Below are 26057 nucleotides of genomic sequence, written 5' to 3' on the forward strand. Positions count from 1 at the left end.
TTTTACTCATGTTACAATTTCAGTACACAGGCTGTCTAAAATAAAATGCAAAAATATAAAAATACATACATTCATGATGTATTTTATAAAGCATCGGCATGCTGCGATCTCGGAGTTAATTATTTCACTATATTCTGAGCACTGGGAGAAGTCACTTGGGAACCTTTTGCTCAAGTAGCCTCATTTATAATCAGCTCAAACCTGGCTCATTTATCAGTTGAAATTATTCAATGGTGCATGCCTCATTAATACAAAAAAAGATGACTGCATTCACTTTATTTGCAGGGTAGCAGCACACCACTTAACACGATTCTCCAGCAATAACATACTGTATTTTCATGCCATGTAATCCATCTTGTAGAAAGTGTTGCCTTCTTCTTACTGTTGCCTCTGGCTGGCTGTGCTGCACTAGATTTTTGCCTTTTTCACAAGGAAGAAACTCCAAAATAGAAAGAAAACTGAAAGAAGCTAAATTCTATAAAGTTAAATCATTCAATTTAGACTGTGCGGGAGGAAGGACAGAGGGACAAGCAGCTGTCTCCAACACTTTTCTTTGCTTGACCTTTCCTGCCAGGACGAAGAGGCTCCTCTAAAAAGGAGCGGAGAGGCAGGAGCTGATGGAGCGATGTCTTTAATGAGGTATGCTGGGGCTGTTGTCTCTCCTTTTAATTAGACAATTATGCAGCCTCCTAGGGACGAGGGAGCGTTTGGGGTCGTATGGGAGGGGGCGGGCGATGCCACGATGCCACACAGAGGTAAAGAGACTAAATCACAGGTGACTCCCTCTGGGGCGAGCACAGACCTCACTCTCCATTTAGGAGCCATTATATGCTCAACCTATTTAAATTCAGTTCAACCGTCTTGGTTTATTTTCATTCTGCTTTTTGATTAGTCCGGTAATTACCATTCCACACTAACACTTCTGCAGTCCGTCAATGTCAGATGGCCTTTTTCCAAAAGCCGACGACAAGGAACTTATACCTCAAAAGAGGATCTACTGCGGATTCTTTGCCAAGTAAACAAATACATTTGCGAGCAGGACATTTGAAGCTGAAGCAAGATTTCATTCCACCAGTGCCTCATTTTGCACCGGAGAATTGTAATTACAGATTCACTGCCATCTGGTATCTGCGCTTGTCTCTGCCCATTCTTTACCGGTTGCCAAATCCGGCTCCGGTTTCCTCCACGGTGAATTGCTTTAACCTCATGTCTGCTGTCCCTGCGGATGTGTCGCTACACTACACGCTCAGACGGGCAAAACCAAAAGCACAACACACGCAGGAGGTATGAGATACACAGCGAGGTGAAGGTTGAGGCAGCACGGATCCACTTCTAAAGAGAGGTCATAACTCACATAGATGAATTGCCGGAAATCTCAAAAACTGATGAGACAAAATTCATTTTGGTGATGTATGGAACACTTCTCACTGCAGTATTATTTGTACATTTTTCAGCACAACTGAACGCCCCCCATTTCCTTTGTTTACTCTTTTTTCTTCCATAGAAAAGCATAAATCAATGTATCAACAAAATCCTGAAACTACATCATTACTGTTATAGACATTTTAGGAAATATGTTTATTTGCCTTTTTGCTAAGAATTAATTGAGGAGATCCACTCAACTTTCACTTCCTTCCATTTTTGATTTTGCCAACGTCAGCAGCCAGTTTGCTCGTAGACTGGAAATGGGGGGGACTGAAGTCTGGCTCTGTCCACGTATAAAAAAGATATATAAATCTAAATGCTGACCAGTTCTTCTAAAGCTCACCTATGCAGTGTCTCATTTAATAATCCATACAAAAGCAAGAACAAAACTCAGTAGAGCACATACTTCCACCGAGGCCCAATGCCTCAATCATCAACAATCGTTAATTATTCCCCTGGGAAAACAGTGATAATGTCAAAAACGCCTTATCCCACAATGTTAAAGAAAGTAAATACAAATTCCTGAATTCACCCCTTTGTCCAGATCTGCGCCAAAATTTCCTTGAGCCATCCCACAATTCCTTCTGCTGACATATAAACAAATAGACAGAGGTGAAAATATAACTGACTTGTTGTTGTTGTTGTATGGGAGATTCTGGAATATATCCTGGAAAGTACTTCATTAACTCTCAAGATTACTTTTTACCTTCAAATAAAACTAGGCTAGCCATTGTCCCGTACCCAGACTTTATACAAGGCTAAGTTAATCATTTACTCCGACAGATATAAGAGCCGTAACCATTAGCTACAACTCACAATCAGAAAATAAGCAGATTTTCCAAAACATTGAACTATTCCCACAAAAGCCTCCCTGAGACTGTATATTGTTGTAGATTTGTAAGAGAGGAACACACGTACTGTATGTGCAGTCTTGTAAAATCCCAACTGCAGCTTTAACTATAAATCATCATCAGCATCCAATCTCTCCCTGCACTTATTCATATGCAATTCAGAAAACGAGCGACATTTCCCAGAGAGGGAGGCAGCGGCCCAGCCGAGAGCCCGACTGTACATCACTGCCACCGCTGCACTTAGAATAACATGAAACCACTGCCCCTCACGATATCCCAGCATGAAAAACGCTCATTATGTGATGACCGCGTGGAAGCTGCTCTGCGAGACAATTAATCCAACATTACCACTGGTTCATCCCCAGTTCAGGCTCTACACTGACGGTGTAAAATGTCTGTGTTGTCTGTCTGTAGCTGAGAGTTCACACCACCCATTTTGAGGAGGTCTGACCACAAATGAGCGAGTTTGCGAATCATGATGATGATTTTTGGGAGACAATTTTTGCTTCAGACAAACACTTAAAAGAGAGCAGCACTTTCCAAAGAACGAAAACCTGAATGCAACATCCCACAAGGTTTTATAAGATTTCAAGGCCCTCTCAGTTTTGGAATATGACCAAATATTTACCCCAAACAGTTTGGGATCGTGTTCGACCCTCATTTGGAGAGCTGAACAAAACAAACAATTGAAGCAAACAATGTTCAGTGAGGCAGAGACATCCACAGCCATGATAAAACCTCATTCAGAGGAGAGGAGTTCAATGTTCCAATAAAACACATTACAACTGATGAGAAAACTTCTGGAAACTAAACATGCAGACTCTGTTCAACTCTGTCAAAATAACTCCACAGACTTACTTTTGAAGGCCAGTGTGAGTCTGGATGTCTGTGTCTGCACAGGCCTCTTTGACAGTGAGCAAACAAACTGCTCCATTCAGCTGCTGGTTCATGTTTGTCCATCAGTAATCCTTCAATATAGACCTGCTTTGTCTTTTAAAAACTACTAGATAAGACTGTTGCAAAATATTAGCAGCTACTGGCTAATTCCAGTGTATGGTGGCTGCTGAGGGTCATACAGACTTTTCTTGAGTTTCCAATTTAAATTCTCAACACACACTTGTGGAGGTGGAAGCCTCTCCTTGATAAGAGCTGCTGTTATTCTCTAAATGCAAAGGAAAGGAGCCTCAATGCCTCCTATCTTATCTCCTTCAGCAAAGGACACACTGCACCATCCTTTACAAAAGGAAGGGAGATAATGTCCCACAATTCCTTGCAGCAGCAACATTTAAAGCGCCGCTTAATGCTTGTGACATGATCCAAAACTGATGGAAATCATCACATCCTCTGTTGGGGATTACGTAAAACTGCTGAGAAAAGTTTTTGAATGTGCCTTAAAAGAGAGAGCTTTGGGTAAATTTTACACATTAAAGAATAACTGGAATCTGGAATAATTTTAACTGTGTCAAAAAGTGTTTGAAATATAAAAAAGTCTTGATGTTCTCAGGTTGATATGAATTAATCCAACAGAACTCGTTCCAAATAAACATCAAGTTGGAATCATGTATTTTTAAATCAGTCTTCCAGTCTAACATTGGATGCTGTTGTTTTTCCCCTCACGTGTGATTCAAAGATTCATGTCCCTCCAGCTTTTTGTTGCATAATTTTTGGGTTTGTGGTGTAATTTGTAATTTGGAGCCTTTACATTATGAATCACACACATACATCATTCACCAGCACCAGGAATAAGGATAAAATGAGATATAAAGTCATCAAACACACACACAGACAGACACGAGTACTTATCCAATATATTGGATTAAAAGAAATGAAAAATATAAAAAAGATGTTTAGTATTGGACCATATGAAATGTTGTGTTAATGACCATTATTAAAGGAAGTCATGATAAAAACATTAATTTGCTGCTCTCCTATAGTCTTCACAGTATTTCATAATGAGCTCCATCTAATTCATTCTTTAGAAAAACACCATATGCCAATGAGCCGACACTGCGCAGGGCACCAGGGCCTGTGAGCCCTCGTCCAGGCTCCATGGATTTGCGTTAAATTTTTTTATTCTCCGCTCACGACCCAAGGTTGTGACTCTGCCTGGCCTCACGATTCCTGCTGCACAGTGTGTTCTCACTGAAGGCCATGCTGTCTCAGCTTTCTGTCCCACAATCTGCAAATGCTGCCCTTGCCCTCTCGACCTCCTGGAGCTCAAACTGTCAACCCTGCACAACCCCAGAAGTCCACTGTGTGGGGGAGGGGGGCTGGAGGTGGGGAATATATGAAAATGGAAGAAAAGGGAAAGAAAGATTAAGGAAACATGAGAGAGGCAGAGAAGGGGCTGTCGAGCAAAAGACAGAAAACAATTTCGAGCGGTGAGAATGGGGAAGAAAAAAAAGCCAAAGCACTGGAGATTGAAAGGCCTCTTCCTCTAATTTGCACCGTATTCATCACCTCCGAGGGCAGGCATGGCACCCTTGGCTGCAGGTCAAAGGAAAAGGCAATTTCCCCTCAGCCCGTGTTCAAGCTGCTTCATTCCTCATGGATAAACTGTACTTTTGAAATGTGTAGAAGTGAGAGCATTCATCACCAAGCCAGGCCTCCCCCGTCCCTCCTCCTCCTCCTCCTCCTCCTATGCAGGAAAGGCTGGGAGAAGCGAACATGTCTGATTAATAACTTTCTCCTTGTGCAGTTAAGGGCCGCTCGACGGGGCCACTGTCAGTCAAGAGGGGCAGCGTTGGGCGCACTGCCCACCTAATTCGCTTACTGAGCACTGGGCAGCGTGCCCACCCAGCAAAGACGCAGAGCAGACTGTCTCGGGCTGTCAGATGTTTTTTTTTCCTTCTTGGAGATCCACCATGCTGGTTCTGCCAATGAAGACACCAGAGGTCTGTTACAAATCCACTCTTAACACTCACACATCTTCAGCTGGGAAAAGAGATGAAATTCTGGCAAATGAAAGTCAACAGGACAAGCGAACATACGCCGAGGTTTTGAAACAGATGTCAGAACAGAAGGACGAGCCGCACTTACATTAATGAAGGCAAACAGGGAAACTGTTACTGTTAAATTCAGCTTTTAATGCAAAGAAAACTGTTAAAATGTTAAAATCACATCCCGTCAATGTGGCAGCCAGCTCGACTTGAGAGGCAAAAATAAACTTCATTCTTCTCTCCTATCACATCAAATTTCCATCTCCCGCTCACACACTGAATTCCTCTCTAAAACATCACTCCCACTTCAGAGGGATGGAGAGAGAGAGGCCTGGAAGTAGATGGATGATGATTATTCAGCCACACTCTCTCTTCTCGTTCTCCTCTCCCCATTGATCCCGTCCCATCAGAGAGACTATAAATATTAATAGGAGGGCTTTGTTTTAGCAACCTGTGTGAAGATCAGAGCTTAGAACAATAGAAGTATCTGGACACGCATTTCTTTTTTTTATATTGCAGGCAGACAGGCGGGCAACCTGCCGCGTGTCCTTGGGGGAGGGGAGCCTGGGGGGGAAGCCCAGCCCTCAGCCTTGGGCTCAGTGCATTCAAGTCAAGGGCGGCTCAAGGGGAACTGCTGCTGTGGTAGACCTGCTTCAAAATGATTCTTTCACAGGCTGATGAGCGGTGGATGAAATCGTACACAAAAATACATTTGGTGAAAGACGGAACATGTACAGTTTGTGTTTGTGTCTGGTTTTTATGTGTTTTACAAAAGTCTTTGTACCACAAAGACAAAAATGTGTCTCTGGTTATCGTTTACATCTCTGAACCATAAGGGCATTATTTATAAAAAGATTCAATTCACCAAAATCACACAAGAAAACACTTGCTGAGTGTTTGGATTTGAATATTTCAGCATTTGGGGATCTGACAGTATGAGACTTTAGTCATCAGCCAGTTAGCATAGCTTAGCACAAACACTGGAAACAGGGGGAAATAGGTAGCTTAGCTTTGTGCAAAAGAAAATCTCCAGCACCTATAGCACTGTAGGATCCATGAGTATAGTCAGGTGGCAGTATAGTCATGTGGTTATATTATAACGATGGTCTTGTAGTATTTGTTATAGTTTTTTGTGTATATATATGATTTATTATTATGATCACAGTGATCAGTAACACTGGGTCACATGGGTGGTGATAACTCTGTTATTATTTTGCGTATAACTAAAAATAACTTCAGCTTCATTTTCCTGAAACTAACTTTTCCTTTTTTTGTCTATTCCCTAAAGGCTCACTAATCATCTCATTTGATATGGTTTATTTAATCTGTTCAAGAAATGAGTTCAGTACTTCATATTCTGTCCCTGATCAAGTCTGTTATATTTTGATTTATATTCCAATAAACCAAACAAAATATCTTTATAAAAAGTATAACTATGTTACAGAGATCTTAAAGTCTCAGCACATAAAAACTGTTCCGTTGGAGCCCACCAAATATAAAAGAGATGCTGGGTTTCTTGGTTTGGGGGAACTGACCCTTTAAATCGATTAAAGAGAAAACATGAAACAATGAAATACGTTAAAAATGAGCCTGTGGATTGGACTCTGCCTCCCCACCTCCCAGTTTCATTTAATGTCTCAGAATAACATGTGTTTGTGTGTTATCTGACCTCCATTTTCTCATCCAGACCCGCCTGAGAGGCCGAGCACGCGGGGTCACGGCACCCCTCCACTTGGATAAACATTTTAATGTTGTACCTGACATCATTGTAATCACAGAGCGGAATCCTCCCTCTGATCGCGGAGACAGTGATGGAGGGGCTGCTTGGGTTGCAGAAAATATCCTCAGGATGAAACCTGGACAATGGTTTGACCCGGGACACGGAGAGAATGAGAGGGGGGGGGGGGGGGAGATGGCTGCCGAATGGATCCCTCCGGTTAATGGGAGTTTATGATTTACAGCAGATGTTGGCCAACTCCTTTTCAATCTAGAAACAATACGTTTGACATGGGGCCCATTTCTTGAAGGGAACGAATCGATGATACAGAATGGTGTGGGTTTTATGAGAAGTTGCGCCACGCGGGAGTATGACTGATGCAAGGCGTCCAAGCTGATCGGCCGAGCGCAGACGCTGCCTCTGTGATGTGTGGAGACGGAGGGAAGCAGGAGGATGGGTGAGATGTAGCCACTGTTAGTGCCGCTCATGTATTCCCATTACCTAGAAGTCACAGAGCTATGAGGACAAAGAGGATGGAGACACTGTAATTTGAAACTTTCTCAGTCGAACCTTGAACCCAATTTATTTCAAACAAAATGATTTGAAAAGGACAAAGTCGAGTGTTAGAGTTTTGGAGAAATAAACACCAGGGAGTCATTACTAAACCCTCTTTTTACAGATGCTTCCAACATCTGGATATATGAAGTTACAGATTTGGGTTCGTGATGACGCACATTTTTGTTTGGAATTGGAAGAAAGTTGCAAATTAAACAGGGTTAAAATCATTACCAAGAAGATTATGTTTCGCTGCTGTCTGTTTATCAGCAGGATTACGCAAAAACTACTGGACAGATTTTCACGAAACTCCCAGTTCCTCTGCCTCTCTTGATTGGTCTCTCCAAAAGCTACAGCCACAATATAATTATAATATTGTTTTTCCTCTTTCTTGTGTAGTTTAACACCAGATTACAGACATTTAAATCTTACATTTTCAGCCTCTTTTGTTCACAAGAAAGTGTTCTCGACAGTCCTCGACACAGACATGTGGTGCAGCATTTAAAGAAATCTAATTTCAAAGTGCAGCGTCGGACTAAACTGTCACTCCACAGAGACATTTTGTCATTTCAGACGTCGCTTCCTCTCACAGAAATGTGCAATCAGCGGGGGGAGTGTTGACTGCAAGCTCAAATGGAGAGAAAGTGGAGCAACAACAGAGTCCTGTGGAGTTTTCGATGAATTCGTTCTCCTACATTTAAAAAAGTTTGTTTGTAATGTTAGTAATCATTAGCATGGCTCACGTAATGACACGTGATTTATTCATGTTGTTGAAATAAAATGCGCTGCCTTGATTTTAAATGGGAGTAAAACAAAAATAAATATATGGAAGAAATAGCAGTGGGAGGAAACAATCAGAAACAAACAGAATTAAGAACAGTGGGGTGTGCTGCTGATGGAGCCTGTCCAATGGTTTGAGAAGGGGGGGCAACGACTAAATGAAAAGGCATACTGGGGCTAAAATTGAGATTTTTAGAGCTGAACAGAAGAAGAAAAGAGCAGGTACACAAGGTAAGAAGAAGGTAAAGAAATGAATCAGGAGCACGTTGTCCCTCTTTGTTGTTCAGGTCACAATAGGAGCCCCAGCCAACAGAAGAGCGACGCAGAAACGTATGTACACTTGACTGGTTTGACGACACAAGGCCGTTTCTCTTCTCCATCTTGAAGCCCTATTGAGAGAAACAGCATGGTGTGTGTGCTTGTATTTCATTTGCTGGGAGCCACTCGAGAGTCTGCAGTGTGACCTGTAAACAGGTTTCTCTGCCTCCCAGCCCACGGTGCACCGGTGTCGCCCATATCTGCCACAGTGGCGAGCCAAGCGTCGCCCCAGTCACGCTCCGATGGCTCAATTTAAATGGAAATTGGATGAACTGCTTGGAAGTGATCCAGCCATCCAGAACAATTAACCCATATTACCGGCAGGCCTTGGAGGAGCCATTTGACTTTGAATGCAAACAGGGGGAGGAAAGCTTGAGGTATTTAAAACTGCTGGACACAAAATAGCCTCAAGTGCAACAAAGACGTTTGTTGCTGCGTTTAGTACAAGAGATGTCAACGAGTTTCTTTTGAGTAGGATTTAAATGAACGATAATTTCACTACACGGTGTCATTTGAGTGATAATAAAACTGTATCCGAGGGGTTTCTATTATTGCTTCACTTGATAGATTGAAGCCCACATCCTTATCTGCAGAAGTCACAAATATGATGCTGTCTGAAACTGAAATTTACAACCAGCATTAGAGGCAAAACCATTCACAGATAGTAAAGGTCTCTCTTATCAAGACAAAATAAAAAAAAATTCAATCAACTCAGTCGAAGTCACTTTTCATTTGTCTCCACATTGTCTGTGATCTGATAAGCAGACCACAAAAATATTTGTTCACGTTTGCAAAAGAAAAAGTAATGTCCCAGAATAGCTGGGTGTTGTAGTTTCCTTTAGAAAATGTTATTCAAACAGCGGTACATAGTTTTTAAATAGGGATTTTACAGGGACTATTTTCAGTTCACACATTTGCTGCTTTTTTAACACTTATGATGGCAGGATGGTGCGTGTCAGTCCCACGTTCATGGTAATGAAGAGAAAGTAATCTGCGTCAGTAGTTCTTTCTCAATAAAAAAAATACATGTATAATCAAACTTCCATATACCTCATGTATAATCATACTAATATACTATTTCTCCTTAAATCTTCAACCATAGTAGCATCCTCTACATTCTTTATTAGGTGTTACTCTGACAAATGTATCGTCCACCTTGTATTGGCTGAACTTATCCTTTAAGGTGATGGTGACATTACTCAATGATGAAAGGTTTTTTTCTCCACTGATTCACAAGAAGTTCAGACGTGCATTCAAAATCTATTTAGAGTCAATGCACATCATTAAAAATTGAACAGTTAACAGCATCTAGACATTAAAAGAGAAGTGTTATATTTTAAAGAGAGAGAAGTGGGAGCTCATCATTTGCTTCGTGTCTGGTGACATGTTTCAAAAAATGACGGAAGAGGAACATGGCACGATCTTGACATTAAAGGATCAGTTCACCCAAATAAAACTATTTCATTCATCACCATTCTATTGTGTTGACAGCAGATGACTCACTGACAACTATCTAACTACCCAGGCCTTATAAAAGAAAAAGCAGCTGGAATCAGAGCGCTCTGTATGCAGGAGACTGAGGCGTGCTGGACTCTCCAGTCAGTCAGGTAATGGATGAAATTGTGTCTGCTGCACAGCTTATAAATCGCAGTGCTGGCAGTATTTATCTATGTCTCAGACAATCCAAGTGGGAGATGGGAATGGTGAAATGAGAATCAACAGCCGGCTTCTCCTCCCCTCAGCTCCTGTCAGGTCATTTCACCCTCCTAACCCTCCTCTCCAAGGCAACATGTGAGCAGAAACTGATAAATATGAAGCAAGTGGCGAGCCGCCTCCCTGGGACCCGCCGCGTTCCACACAATTTCTGGGGTCATTTCAACATACTTTGTCCAAATCTAACTAAGCTGCCTCTCTTCCTGAAATACCCTTGCAAAAATATTACGCATTTAAGCATTTATTTCTCTTTTAAACCACTTCCTGTCCACTATTACCACGTTGAAGACCATCGACTCTGATCCTTTGCATATTTCATCTTGCAAATCGGAGGTTTTTTACACTCCAGTGGCGGCAGATCTGCATCGTAATAAAAGGCGGCACATGAGATATTCCTGCTCTCCCATTCTAGACAATCAGCCTTTGACTCTGTCTCTAACAGTCACACCTTGTTAGCACATCTCCGAAGGATAGAATAGAGGTGACAGACGTGGTCATGGGGAAAAGGGTGGATGGAGAAAAGAGGACGGGAACACAGGGAAGTAACAATAACACGCAATTTCAGGCCTCATTGTAATTCCACTCTCATCTCGGTCCCAAGTGACAAGCGGTGAGCCACCCAGGATTCTAATCATTCCTGTTGTCAGATTGGTACCACAAGTGAGATCGACTTGATTGCTTGAACAAATTTGCAAAGTAATGATGCAATTTGCTGCAGAATGCCTTGGGAGGGTGCGGGCCGTCGGGTTGTTGCGGTCTGTGCAGAGACTCGCGGGAGAACAGGCAAGTTGTTGTCTTCGCTGGGAGGCTTGTCTGCAAGTAAATTAATATCAGTGTTAATCATTACACCTGCAAGATATCTGCATGGTCTCAGACGGAGGGAAACAACACAGTGCAGAGGAGAGTCAAAGATTTTCTTTGGGAAAATCCACCTTTTCACTTTATTGCTGTTAGTTAGACATCGTACGAAGCAGCCTAGCACAAAAACTATCCACCGCTATAGCAGAACTTCTCAAGATTCATTTATTTGAACATGTCAAGAGGTCACAACAATACTACGCACCACAGGCTGCACATAGGCACAACAGAATTCTGATGGATGTGTTGAGAAACAGCTGGGAGTTTGGTTTGGTTTTAGGGTTTGGTTTGGCATCAAATAAATATTTTATGTTTCTTTTTACCAGGACACACATCTATTATTGAAACCACAACGACAGGTTAATTTCTTCTAACCAAAAACGTACGTTATTTATTATGAGTGATTTAATTTGTGCCATATCTCCTGGTGACCAGTAGGGGGCATAGACTCATTAAAGTTTTGGCTTGGGAATCACAAAGTGTTATAATTGTATATGTCATAAACATATTCATTCATTTTATATTTAACAAACAAGATTCCACATGTTAATTAACGAGATTTAGATGTGGCCTCCAGGTGGCAGTTTTTGTTCTTTATGCTAAAATAAGCCAAGCTAACCAGCTGCTGTAGCTACATACTGTATCTGACAGACAGGAGCGTGTTATCAATCTCCTTGTCTAACGCTCTGCAAGAAGTGCATTCCCCAAAATGTTAAAGGTTTGATTTAAAGGATTAATACAACATGGTTTCAAACGTATAGACACTGAGTCTGTAACAACCCCTGCAACACTTCAGGAGCGTTTGATCCTCTCCTGTAATGAGTCATGTCATTTTCCACTAACTCCACTCAGTGAGCGCCGCAGCCTGATGAACCCCAATCATCACACCCCATGAATATGAATGGGTTGCTGTCCGTCAACTCATCGCTAATGGTTTAAGAGTCCAGTGACATGGTCGTCCGCCAAATATAAAGACCGCTTATTTCCAGCGTGCAAGATTCCTCACAGCAATTACTCCATTATTGAATTTGACACCTTGTAATAGAAAAGACTTACAGAAGGCCGAGGTGTGAGGAGATGAAGTGCGTATGTGTCCTGCACTAAAAGGACTCGTCGGTGAGTCATAACGAGACCTTGACAGCAACTTCACTCATGCACTCTTTGTAAACAAGTCCAGGACCAACTGAAATTATTCATTTTAATACAACTTTGTCAAACAGGGAAATGTTTGCCCACAAAGCATCTTCTCTCTCGCAAGGATTCAATATAAACTAAAACCTAAAACTGCAAAAGAAAAACTCCGGTTTTCATGTTTTATGTGGATGGATTTTATTCTTAGGTGTATCTTTGATGACCTGTTGTTCCTTACTTCCTCACAATAAAGCAAAGGATAACAACTTTAACATCTTTGGCCTGAAAAAAAAAACCAAAATATGATCAAATATAAAAGAGAAATGAAAAGTGGTGGCACTGACATTAACTACAGAGTTGAGGCACGTTACACATTTATATTTCAATATTTCTATTTGCCAATACTCAATTTGAGATACTTGAATGAGATCAAGTCAAATATTTGTTGTTTTTACTACACTACTAGTGGAGTATTACAGCTACTTACAAGATTGAAATATTAAATACAGAACAAACATGGTCTAATTTTGAAATTATATATTGTTATAAATTCAACAACCAGATAAAATTGGTTGGTTGAAACCAGTTCTGTTTCAACCAGCTACAGCATTAAAAGAGCTATTTACTGATTAATCACGAATGAACAAATGCTCAATACAGTAAATTCTTTCTCCACTGTAAATTATTAATGCTTTTTTGATGTAAAATGAACCTGTCTTAAAATACAACATGTGTTCTGGGTGCTTACACATTGGTCGAGATTATGGTCTAGATTTTCCCTGTCAGGCATCATCACATGCTCTATGCCACAGTGCGGCCGAGTCAGTGCTTCTCGTTAGATTGGTCTGTGTAGTGAACTGTTACTGAACCACCGCTGAGCTGCTGGAACCGCTGGAGCACCACTGGCGAAACGATCATCCCGACATTGGTGGGCTGCTCCCTGCTCCCACTGGCAAAGCAATCACTGTGTTATTTGGGAGAGAATGAATTACTGAACATTTTGAGATTAGACTGCTTAATCCCCAAATGAATGGCCCGGAGCATTAACAGAATACATTTGTGTCCTGCATCTGTATTGTGCGGCGTTCATTCTCCATCACCTGCCATTCCATGATTTTTAATGTGTCTCACATTATTAGCTATTTTTGTGGGACTGTGCAAGCAGGGATTGTTCCTTGTGACGGTCCCTGTAGTGGTAGCATAAAAAGTATGACCCTCTCATCTACTTTTTCTTTGTAGATAATCCAACTCTGTGTCTTCACGCATCTCCTGTGGCTGTGTTTGATTTGCTGTGGCCCTGACCAAAGCTCAGCACACTGTGGTGTTGGCCCTGATTACCAAGTAGCACAGATCTCTGCAGAACCCAGGAGCCAAACGAAAAAAGGCAGCAGAAATCATGGTTGGTTAGCACAGTTGAAATAAAGGCAGCAGAGGATATGAGAATCCTTGCACAATATGAATGAGTCAGAAAAGGCTCGGCCCTACAGCGATTTCCATCATCTCTCTCCTACTGTGATACCAGGTTGAAGACCGGAGCTCGCAGCGTCTCCCTTTGTCTTGCCTGAGATGGGTGATTATATAGCAGAGGCCAGCAGAGGAGACACAAGTCCGCTCCTCCACACTGAGAGGAAATGCAATGTTCCACAAGACTACACTTTCATTACTCCAAATAAATCTCCATTAAACAAATGCCACATGCATAATTATTCTATAGGAATAATTATAATTGTGATTAGTTTCTTCATGGGCCGACCTATGTAAATTGTGATTGACATCCGGCAAATATGAAGTGCATAAATCTGGTTTCAGAGATACACTGCAACACAACAAGCAGCAGAATACAGAGGGAACAAAGGGAGTTGGGTCAGAGGAGCATGCAAACATCCATAATCTAATATATACAAGCCTGAACTACTGTATGGTCTTTGTTTAACGAGTCCACAGTCATAGAATGAATTACGTTACACAGAATATAAAGCTCAACGTAAGGTATTCATATACGTTTCTGTCCAAGTTGTTATCTCCTGCAATTGACGTGAAACGTAATTATTAGAAACACTGTTCAGTATAAAACTACACCTCAACTTCACCTTATATTCAATCAAGCTGCAGCAAATCAGACACACTCACAGATATCGGTCCTCTGAATATGTCTGATTTTAAAAAAAACAACCTCACAACGTTTAAGAAAAAATAATAATACAAAATTCTGGCTCTGCCCCCTGATCCAGATCCAGAGCATCCGAAATCTGTGTAAGCACTGATATATATTTACACTGTGCTTCACTCTGTATTTGCATTGTTGTAGAACAACATCAGTGTCAAAACATATTTGTTTAGTATGAGCGCTGTAGTAGTTTTGAGCATGCTTCACTTTGTAAACTACATTATGTTCTCTGAGTCTGGTTAGCATTTGTATGCAGCATGAATACGTCCACAAAGCCTTACTAGCAGCTACGGGGAAAATGCTAACTGACTTGTTGAGAAAATTGCATTTATTGTTTAAAAGCATCAAACCTTCGTTAAGGCTCCATTTATAACTGGGTTGTTGTATTGGACTGCATTTGTTTTACCTTTGTGATACTGACGACTTTGTGTAAATATGACCTATAATCCGTCAATAAACAGGTGAACAAACATTCACATCCACACTGTCCAAGTTGACTCCTGTGGAGTAAATCACAGCAATATTTTTAGGGTATAAAAGCAGTGGAGACATTTCTAATAAAAGAAATACACCTGTTGGAAGTTAAATACATGATGCAACAGGACAGAGTGTGACTGTGGACTTTGATTTGTTTAATCTACACAAACAGAAGCCAAACAGTCACCTACCACCAGGGGTCCCTGTCTTATTTCTTCAAAAGGAAGCTGGAGTCTTGATCTGTCTGACTGTTCGGGGGTTCCCGCTGGCGTGGCATTCCCAATATTCATGTGGAGACGGTGGAGCCCATTATGACCAGTCTGTGGCTGCTGTGGGTTCCACTGATGTGCACCTTTCATCTCCAACCATCTCTGAGGATAACAATAACCAGCCCTCCCCACCCTTTGAACTCACCAGGTGGGGGCAGCAGTTCCAATAGGAAGTGAACAGATGACTTCGGGGAGGAGAGGGGGGGGGCTGTGTTTCGCATTTTTTGTTCACGCATTGTGCGGCTGGTCTGTCAATACATATGGTAAAACTGGTGTCAGCAGGTTTAATGCATATGCAAAAGAGCCAGACAGGTTGTGTGTGGCTTTTTTTCTTCTTTTACATTTTAATGGAAAACTGGGAACGACAGATAAAGCCATTGATAGAAAATGAAAAGAAAAAAAAAAAAAAAAAGGCTGTGCTTCGACAACCACAAACCAGAGGAGACATTTTCAGGCTGTGAGATCCAGACCTGCCCTTTGGAAACCAATCTCTTCAGAGCCACTTGGCTTCATCTACACCACCTGAAAAGAGGAAAACTGCCAAGATATGAGACAACCACGAGATTAACAGTTATGATATGTTCACATTTATTGTGCAGTGACTTTTATATACATACATTTTATACACCTAATTTACATGAACAGAAATAAATTAATCTGCTAATGTTCTCGAACTCATCTGGCTTTAGTGTTTCCACTGACTGGACACAGCAAACTTTGAAGGAGTAAAAGCACAATAATTCCAAGTGACACATGAGTGACAAGGCAGTTATACACGAGTCAATGTAGTTTTCATTAGTGTTATATCTTACACACATAAAGAAGCAGTTGGTAAGAGTTTGTCCGAGATAAGTTGGAAATCTTAAAAACAATAACAGGACTTTTTGACTGAACGTTTGAGGTCAGTCGTCAGTTGCTTTAAAAACTGGGTGACAAGGTCAGACAACAACGTCATGACAGAGCAGAGTCCCTGACAGCTTTATATTTGGAAATCTTTGTCTCAGCACAATTCTCTAAGAGTCACTTGTACTTTTAAAAACAGATTTTCTGGAGAGACTATACATATCAGTATCAAACCCAGTTAAGTTTTTAGTTGAACTTTTGAGGACACTTTACAATCAGTAATAATCTTTTTGAAAAACAAAAGTTTGAGATAATGTTAAAAAACAAAACAATCATCTGTATAGCAGGTAAGACAAAAGAATAAAAGAATAACTCGAAAGAAAAGGAAAAACTCACTTCAGCACGATATAGTGGTCATATTAGAATTATATTCGAATATTATTGTTTCATAGTTGTGTGATTTTTTTAATTTAAAATACAAAGATGTATTTCTTATGCATGTCTATACATTCCTTTCTTGCTATATTTTGTTGTAATTCAATTAAGGCATTAATTTATTCTAAAATATTCTTTCTTATTCATAAAGACTTATCATTTTTGGTTAGTTTATGTTTAGAAACTATCTACCATTGTTTCAGACAATGAAGCCAATCAGATGCCCTGCAGAGGTCAATATTTCCAATGAGAAAAGTCTTACTAACTGCATCTTTAATATGACTATTACTATTGTGCTACATACAGTATTGATCACTAACAGACACAAAGATAAAATACATCTTAGCTAATTAGTGTGTTATTTATAAAAAGTAAATCTAACAGGCTAATGTGAAAATCATCTTTAACTGTGTACATCGTAGTGTGTGGAAACAATCAAAAATACATTAGATGGAGGGGCTGGGGCCCACGCGAGTGGAGATGTGGCCATGGGGAAAATAAAACATGACCCACTGGAGACGTCATCTCTAGGTTTCCCATATACGCAAACTGTAAATACAAACATGAACCTGCTCTCATCTTTTCAGTCTGAAGGAACGGACAGGGAGTCTATCTCTCTACAGCTAGCTTATGATATACACTGACACTAACTAGAGTGACATGCCTATGTAACACGAAACAACACATCGACTCCAGCCTCCTCTTCACCGTACAGAAACACAGAGAAAGAATTTACAGGATACATTAATGGGTCTTAAGCACTAAACTGCTGCAAGCAGCGAGAATTCTAAGCTATCCATACATGCAGCTTGTGGTGAGTCACTACAGTACTATTCAGTGGTTGGTTGGCGGCTGTGTGAAAACCCAGAGTTTGTGTTTATTACTATTATTTCTACCACCAGATTTTCAACATGGCTCTGCTGTTCCATTAGCCTCACACTCCATCTATTCAGCCTCTCCTTAATGTGAACAGGTAATAACACGGCAGCCACCGCATCACCACACCATATAGGAACATCTGATTATTGCACACAAGCACTGAACTTGCAAATGTTCATGCAGAATGTATGAGGAACACACTACACTCAAATCAGTGGTTGCTCACTATGTGACAAATGACCATACAGTTCTTTGGAAGACTAAAATACATTGTTTGGGATGATCAGGGACATTTAACTACGTGGCACACTATCGAGCATTTGTTACACCCAAAGGTGGTGGAGAGAAGTGGAGTGATGTTTTAGAAAATCAATATTAAGATACTCGACACCATCTGACTGCGTTACAGTACCTTCTTTAGACAGTAGAAAAAGAGGAGTGTTAGAGATGATAATTGCACTGAGGAGAAAAAGGGAAGGAGACAAATTCTGTGAGAGAATCTAACGACCTCTTTTCCAAGCAAATTCTAGCGTCGGCATGTAAAATATATTACATCCATATCCAACATTCATAGCATTGTTTCTGTTAAAACACAAAAATAGTTAAAACTCACAGAAAGAATCCCAGCAAAGAAAGAAAATGATACCAGGAGTTCATCTGTTTGGAGATGAGTATAAAATTGTTGTTTAAACTAAAAGCCAAAAAAACTGAAATAGATGCAATCTTTTCAGACACACATTTCCCCCAGAAACTACTCCACAGACTAGACTACTGACTAGACAAGTGAAACGGTCGTAAGGCGGAAGGATGAGAGGAGATGTGAGAGTGAGACGGGGTTGTGGTGATGGACCCTGTGTGTAATGGAGCTTGCATCGTCTTCACCCCGACTCAAGGGGATTGAGAGCCTGACCTGTAGCTCTTAAAGCTGCCCAGCAGACTCTGCACCCCTTTCTTGACACGTCGAGCCACAGAGTCAGCAGGCGGAGTGGGCAGGCAGGAGGCGAGGCCTGGTGGACGTGCATCCAAACATTTCTGGTAGCGAAGCTGTAAAAAGAGGAACACAGTATAAATGGTGTAATCCAGACACTAGACTAAACACTGGAGTATACATGTAAACAACTGTGATTCACATTTGTGCTGGAATAGCTTTTGGCTTTGGAAAAGAACAAAAAAACTAAAGACAATGCATCTCTTCATCTCATCTCTCCATCTTTTGGGCTTTTATCATATGTTTATCTGTTTACAACTCACCATGCAGGCAGCCTGGACAGCCTCACTCAGACTGGCAGCGTTGGGCTCGCACCAAAACATGTGACAGGCAAAATCTCGTGGACCCTCCGCCATGATGAAAGCAAAAGTGTGGACGTCCTTCCCAACTCCCATGAAAGACAGGAAACGCACCCGGTTCTCTGACAGAACTTCCTCATTCTGGATAAATGACACAGTAAAATAACTTAAAGGTGTATGTAAAATACACTGGGACAGAACAATGGAATATTGCAAAGGTTAAAAATACGACAAACATTTAATAAAGATAATATAACAAAGCTCTTATGAAACTCAGTTCATGTTGGATTAAATAATTTTAAATATTTCTGTTTTAATGTCACATTTGTAGTTTGAGTAAAGGAAAAGGAGTATGTTGAATCAAATCTGAGTGAAAGGATGTGACATAAACAGCAACATTTGACATTAGAACATGTCGGCATCTGTGTTGAGGTTTCATATTAAGGAAATTTTGGTCCCTGATTTAAATCATCAGACTCCTCGTGTTGTTGTCTGTTACCTGTTTTGAAAGTATTGTCAGGGTGGCTGGTGCAACATTCACAGAGACAGGAGTCCAATCATTTTTATCTTTGCCATTCATTGCAGCCTCTAGCGCATCATTGATTATATCCACACCTGAGAAAGGAAAGACACACACGCACACACACACACATTGCGTTACTCCAGCACCCATAATCATGAAAACAAAATATTCTCAACATTTCAAAGCAGCTGAAGAATGAACATAAAACATTACATATTTAAAAGTGTGTTCTTACCGACTGGCTTCGCCACAGCTTCACAACCAAGATAATAAACATGGAAGCGCTGGAAGAGTTCACTTTTTGGAGCCGGAAACTCTGTTAATAAAGGAGGAAGCAATAAGTGATCTGTTGTCACACTTTGAATTTTGACAACTTTCAAAGTTAAGACACTTTACCTTCAACTGGGAAAACCATGGGTTTATCTGGGTCAGAGTTGAGTCTGCTAACTCCTGGCTTAGTTGCCTTTCTCTCCATCATAATCTAAAATTTAATTGAGGGATGAAAACATGTGAAGTTCATGTATGTAATCCATGGCTGATTATGAACAAAGCCACTGTATTGACTTAATCATGAAACTAAATTAAATGCAGCAGCGGCAGACCTTTGAGCACATCTCATGTAAGCTGGTGGCGATGTTCTTGGCGGGTGAGTCACAGCGGAAAACATGACATTTCAGAACTTGGGTCAAGTTGTCCCGAGCCACATAAGCAAAATCCCTGCAGGTGGAATCAGATGCAAAAGGTCACATTCACATATTCAATTATTAACACAGCCTAAATGTGTGAGCTATACAAATATATGCTTACGTGCACATAAACATAGACACATACACTGCAAGAAAAAACCTCACAAGACAATTTGAAAAAAGAGAAGTCAGTGAAGTATACCTTTCCCTTTTCAAGATGGAAAATGCAGCATGAAAGAAAAAACATCATGGTTAGACCAAAGTACAAGTCAGGATGTTCTTTTTGTATGTAATGCTCATAACCGTCCAGCAGAGGGAAGCAGAGTTCAATAAGAAGAGTAGGATGTGATCACCATGACAGAAATCTTCAGGAAAGTCAGGACACTGAGTCACTACAACAGGAGTGTGTATTACTTTAAATGTGAATCTACATGCAGAGTTAACTGTACAATGGTGTTTATTTCAAAATAATGAGAAAATCTGTGTCATCACACACAATCTGGGAGAATATGAAACTAAAGTGAAAATTCAATTAAAAAAGGTAAAAAGGTATCTTAATGAAACAATTATAAGACATATCCTGTCAGTTAAAGTCAGAGAGAGTTAGTGAACTATACATATGTTCCTATTTTTGGCCCTACAATGAATATAATGGATACTAACCTGCCGTTGTCTCTGCCCACACCCCAGACACGGATGCTGCCGATCGGCTGAGCATGAAGCAGAGTCTGTCCCAGTGGGTCGATCAAGTTCATGGTGTCATTCTCCAGGACCATCAACATGTCCTTACCCTGTCACAACACACACAGTCTCAATACGAGCAGCCTAGCTTCACAATATTTTACCCATCAGTAATATGTGATCTGTGGGCTGCTTTTGAATTAAGTTATCTATACAGACATTAGTGCTCACTATTTGAGATTTTGCTTCAATTCTAATACATGAAAAATGTTCTTAAGGTTTTTCAATATACAAAGAGCTGGCTTTAGTAACTGAATCAATCATTTTCAACTAAAATACTTAAACGCTAGATGCCAATATCTGACAATAACAACGATATTCAGCAACAGAGAGATTTTGCATTTTGGTGTCATTGTGCACTAATCATGAGTGTTAAACAAGTAAATTGTACTTTCAAATGCATCTTGATTAAAGCAGGCTGTTCAATCGTGTCAGTAAAATCCCCTCACCTCTCCCCAGATACCAGCAGTGTCATGAAGGTTGTGTTTGTGATAAGACAGCTGCCTGATGCAGTTGTTGACAGCAACGCTACTCTTGCCCGGTGCCATGTCCTCCTCAGACATCTCCACCCAGCCCAGTGAACGCACCGCGAAACACTGAAACGTGCAGATAACACAACATTAATAAAAAACAGGACTGTGCAGGGAAAGTGAAGAACACAGCAACAGAAATGTTGTTTCTGGAAACACTGGGACAATATAGATAGATAGATAGATGTGGACCTTGGTATTTGTAATTAAGATGAATTAACAGCAATAATGTCAATAACAATAATGAAAAATTGCTCATCAAAAAATGCAAGGGAAAGAATACTTGGCCTACCAGTACCAACTGCAATTACAGTATCATTTTCTATTATGTAAATCTAAGAAAAAATATTTTCCCATCACACACAAGACCAAACAAGCATTTATATCTACAATACTGATCACAACAACAAAAACAATTATCGTTTAGATTCTACTTATAAATTCCTCCGTTACATTTGAGCCTTGCTGAATATTCTGGAGCAGTTTGCAGCCATAGTGCAGCCCTGTGAAAACAAGCTCCAGACCCGATGCCAGTCTTTTGGTTGAGATCAACAGCAATGGAAGTTTTCCTAAAACTAAATCTGGTTGTGAGACAATGTTTAGTTTTATCATATTCAGGATATCGAACACTGATTTACCTTAGTTTCTATGTCTGTGGAGAGTGGAGCGAGCTTCTCGTCTTCCTCAGACTGGGAGATATTGTAGCTATAATAACAAAAGGTAAGAGTACAACAAAAGGAAAATCAGAAAAGGACAGAATGCTAAATAACCCTACAATGAATTAAACCACTTCCACAGCACATACTTGAGATTGATGGATGCATAGCGTAGAGTTGCCCCTTCAAACTCCTTCAGACTTTGATCAGGTGCAACTTCTCCCTCCTCCTGAAGTCACAGATGAGAAAAACAGACAAAAATGTCAACTTTGCTCAAAGCTGAGACATAAACTTGACAGGCCAACAGTTGGTGAATAAATAGTTTTAATACAAATATGATAACTGGCATCTTGAAATACTCAACAAATGAAAAAGCATGCCATGAGAAGTAGAGGGCTTGGTAAAAACTAAATTATGTTTTGTATATGTACCAATACTGAATAATTTGTCTGAACTAAATGTAATGTCTTCCAAGATGTACCTTCCACAATTCTGCTTCACCAGCTCCTTCATCTGTGCTGGAGAGTTGAGCCCATGATTCCTGCAAAATATAACAAAAGTTAATATTACCTGGGGCTTCACGTCTGTGTCTCCAGCCAAGTTAAAGGAGTGTTAGACCTCACCTCAGGCTCCTCACAGGGAGTAGTCTCCAGGGACATAGTGGAAGACATCATGGAGTCACCAACTTTGCCCATGGGTGAAGGAGGCTCCCACTGGGTGGTGCCTGTGGGGATGTGCCAGTAGTATGTGCCTGATGTATCTCGGACTCTCATCCATCCTGAGGGCAGGTCTGTGTCTGTCTCAAAAGCACTAGAGTCCCAAAAGGAATCTAAATGGAAGGAAGAAAAAGTGAAGCACAGGAAAGGAAAAATGTGTTTTATTTTTATTGCGCCATATCATACATAACTTTCATAATCTCAAGGCATTTTACATAGCAAGGTTGAGACCTTAAAATGTTTAAATAAACCCAAAAGTTCCACAATGAGCAAACACTTAGGGGACTGTAGAGGGAAAAAAACTCCCTCATTAACTGGAAGAAACCTCCAGACTCAATGTGGGCGGCCATCTGCCTCGAACTGTCGAACATCGACCGGGTTGTCACTGTTGGACTGGCTATCGGCAGCACAAGGAGAAATCATTCCACGTTGTGGACCCGATGAACACTCAAAACATCCATATAGTACCAAGTATCCATGACAGGCAGGCAGGCAGACACCTGCCCTCTCCTGTCATTCCATTGTGCATGACAGTGTACATGTTCATTGGACATCACATGAATCAATCCAGTTCAGGAATAGCAACATGTCCACATGCTGTGGTTAACCCTGACGACCTCTGAAGCCTCATTAACATTCAAGAACCACACCACAGTTTACTGACACAAACATTTCAGTAAAATGTAAGTAAGAACCCTTTATGCAGATGTAAAACACGGTGTCACACTCTTTTGGTGGTTTCTCTCAGAAATCCCATTGTATTTATTAAGTGTGTATTCCAACCACTGTATTTCATTGCAGAAACACTTTGTTTGACAATCACAGCACAGTGTAGGTTCTCCTGAGCTTATACGTAGGAAAATCTGTGCTCTTCGCAAAAATGTCACTGTGAAATCTCCAAGACCTATGGAGTTCTAAAACGGAAGAAGCACCAAGGAACTCTCCATTCACTCTAATGTTAAATTTCTGCAAGTAGCCTCAAGTCAAACTTTTTTTTAACTTGCTCCCATGGTCTCATTTTTTTTACTTTAACCACTAAAAAGATTGGCAGACACATTTCAGCAACCTTGCAGAGGACACCAAAGCAGACCTCGACAAGCAAGAACAGATGTTGGCTATGAAGTAAAAAGAGATGGAGGAGAAGGATCTAAATGAGACCAAGAAACAACTAGATAGAAAAAAACAACTAGAGAAGGAAAGAAAACAAAGAGAGAAGAAGGAACTAAACGAGAACAAGAAACAACTAGACGAGAAGATTGTTGAATCACCAAGAGACTCCTTCCTGTTGTCAACGCTTTGAAGAAGCTCAGGCCGAGCAACGGTAACTCCCTTTCCCCTCCCTTCACCTCTCCACCTTACCACCTCCCTCCCATCCTCTCCCACATTACCTTTCCCCTCTTCTCCCTCATGTTTCGATACCCCTACCCCCTACCCAACCTTAACCCCTTACCCTTCTTTCTTCTCAAAAAAAAGACACTAAAGAAAATAAAATCTAAACTCTTTGTTACATGTCCTCTCTTCACTCTTCTCTGTAACTGCAGTTCTATAACATGGTCTGTTACAAGGCAGAAACAGGTGTACAGTTATCAAACATTATTTTCATAGTTGAGGATTTCAACAGAATCAAAGCCTTGGCATTGACAGGTTGTTTGTTTTATTCTCATTTTTGATTCAATCTGTTATGTTGTTATTTCCTGTGAATATGTGAAGAGGAAAATTTCCCTCTGTATGAACTAACAACTTGTTTTCTCAAGAAGCATCATTCTGTTTTGGAATGTGGTATTACACCTTAACATCAACTCCATGTAGTGTTTACCTCTGTTGCCATTAGGAGAGCTGTCAGCCGTGTTATCCTGAGTCGATGCGGGCCAGCTGGACTCTTCATCACTCGGTGTCCCATTCATGTTGGAGAAGAGGAGGCAGGCGTTTCTCCCCACAACGCCGCCCTCCTTCTGAGACTCCACATCACTCTGATCTTCTGCCACTCTCTCTCCACTGGTATCACCGGACGTCTCCTCATCTTCCTCTGAATTGTTGTCTTTATCTTTACCGTCCTCTTCTCTCTCCTTATCTTTCTCCTCGGTGGACTCCAGGGTGTCGATGAGCAGCGGCTCATTGAGGATGTTCTTGGACTCCTCCTGACTGAGACCAGGGGTCATTGCGATTTTGGGAGATTTCGTCTGCTCCTCGTTTTCCTGGTGTTCTTCCTGAGAGGTGTTCTGATGAGGAAACTCTCCCTTGTTCCCATTCTGGCTGATGTTGCAGTTGTGGTCCTGATCCTGATGGTTCTCGGCCACCTTCCGCAGCTGGTTCCGGCCTTCTTTCACCCATTTGGCGTTGTTGCCTGTGGACTCCTGGTCGCACCAGTGGCTGCTGTCATTCAGCTTGTTCTTCAGCTCCTCGTCTTGCTTTTGCTTGTTCACGACATATGGCATTTCTTCATCGTCATGGCCGCCCATGGTAACTTTCCATGTAGCTGCTCTGGTGGGAGGAAGAGACTTGTTAGCATTACCGTTAGCAATGAAGCTAGCAGGCTAGCAATAAATAATAGATATTCAGTCGAGTTTCTCACCGCGGCTTGTGAAAACGAACCACGATGATGTTATAAATATGTTCTGGTGATATTGGTAGCTGGTAGCTTAGTAGCAACCACAAATAGATGCTAAAATATACATTAAAATGACCGCAAGCAGCACCAACAACCTGGTGACTGAAGTCAGTTTGACACGCGTCGATTCCGGGTTACCATCACCGCTGTGACATCGACTGTTGGATTTTTCACACGAACACGAAACGCACTTCAAATAACTTCACTTTCCATCAGCTATCACGACATTTTTCTCTTTAGCCACTGAGCTAATTGTTAGCTCATCGTACCATTTTACATCCAGTCGGCTAGTGGTTAAATAAAAATCAGTCTGTGAAGACAGACTACATGCTAACATGCTGTGATGCGTATCAGATGCCATCGCAGCGGCTGGAAATAACGGGCACCGTCCGCCATCACCACCGCCGTCATCTTGGCTAGGCTAACATTAGCTCCAAAAGCGAGTGCGGTGACTGTGATTCGCGAAGCTTGTGTTGATAACATGCGACTTACCAGCTCCGCTAAAACCTCCTGTTGTCGAACTGTGCGGACCCGTGCGAGCTAACTACATATTTCCCACGAACCGTGAGGGCTGAGTCCGGGGTGTTTTCTGTCCGTGGGCTCGGCTGCTGATGGAGGTCGAACCTGCGTCACCGATTCCACGTCACAGCCCGAAGCCCGCAGCTGCTGCCACTCACCAAGGCAACGAAGAAGAGAGGAAGTGTATGAGACAAGAAATAAAGTATAGCAGATCAAATAAAGTGCACTTCTATACAGTTTCAGGACATTATTGATCCAGGGCTGCATTTTGTCAGGATTAAATTCATCATGCATTAACTCCATTGCACCACTTTATATGGGTTTCTTCTGATACACTTATAAATGGCTCATAACTAAATTCTTTTATCAGATGTTCATAAGACCAAATAGTTTCCACTTGACATTTTTGACATTCATTGAAAGAAAATAAATAA

At 41.1% G+C, this 26057-nt stretch overlaps 1 protein-coding gene and 1 long non-coding RNA gene across 4 annotated transcripts in view; both read right to left on the reverse strand.

Moving 5' to 3' along the window:
- LOC138412031 (uncharacterized) overlaps nt 1-3466 on the reverse strand; it is an 80793-nt gene extending 77327 nt beyond the window's left edge. For both annotated transcript variants that reach the window (XR_011244552.1, XR_011244551.1), the window contains exon 1: nt 3135-3466. This is a non-coding gene — a long non-coding RNA (uncharacterized lncRNA). The remainder of the gene's footprint in view (nt 1-3134) is intronic.
- Nucleotides 3467-15764: 12298 nt separating this feature from the next.
- On the reverse strand, nt 15765-25768 carry apbb1 (amyloid beta (A4) precursor protein-binding, family B, member 1 (Fe65)). Of its 2 annotated transcripts, none has more exons than XM_020088371.2 (14): nt 25597-25768; nt 24313-24977; nt 22404-22609; nt 22262-22321; nt 21930-22009; nt 21763-21829; nt 21044-21190; nt 20517-20644; nt 19770-19884; nt 19564-19648; nt 19403-19483; nt 19144-19259; nt 18609-18785; nt 15765-18401 (listed from the first exon to the last, which is right to left on the reverse strand). In XM_020088371.2, exons 2-14 carry the CDS (start codon nt 24953-24955, stop codon nt 18246-18248), a joined length of 2061 nt encoding a protein of 686 aa, XP_019943930.2. In that variant the 5' UTR covers nt 24956-24977; nt 25597-25768; the 3' UTR covers nt 15765-18245. The 2 variants fall into 2 exon arrangements, with proteins under 2 accessions (XP_019943930.2, XP_069390203.1); XM_069534102.1 differs by having other exon boundaries at nt 24313-24972; nt 25597-25756.
- Nucleotides 25769-26057: the final 289 nt, after the last annotated feature.

Source organism: Paralichthys olivaceus, chromosome 11, assembly GCF_024713975.1.
Source record: "Paralichthys olivaceus isolate ysfri-2021 chromosome 11, ASM2471397v2, whole genome shotgun sequence".
Lineage (NCBI taxonomy): Eukaryota > Metazoa > Chordata > Actinopteri > Pleuronectiformes > Paralichthyidae > Paralichthys > Paralichthys olivaceus.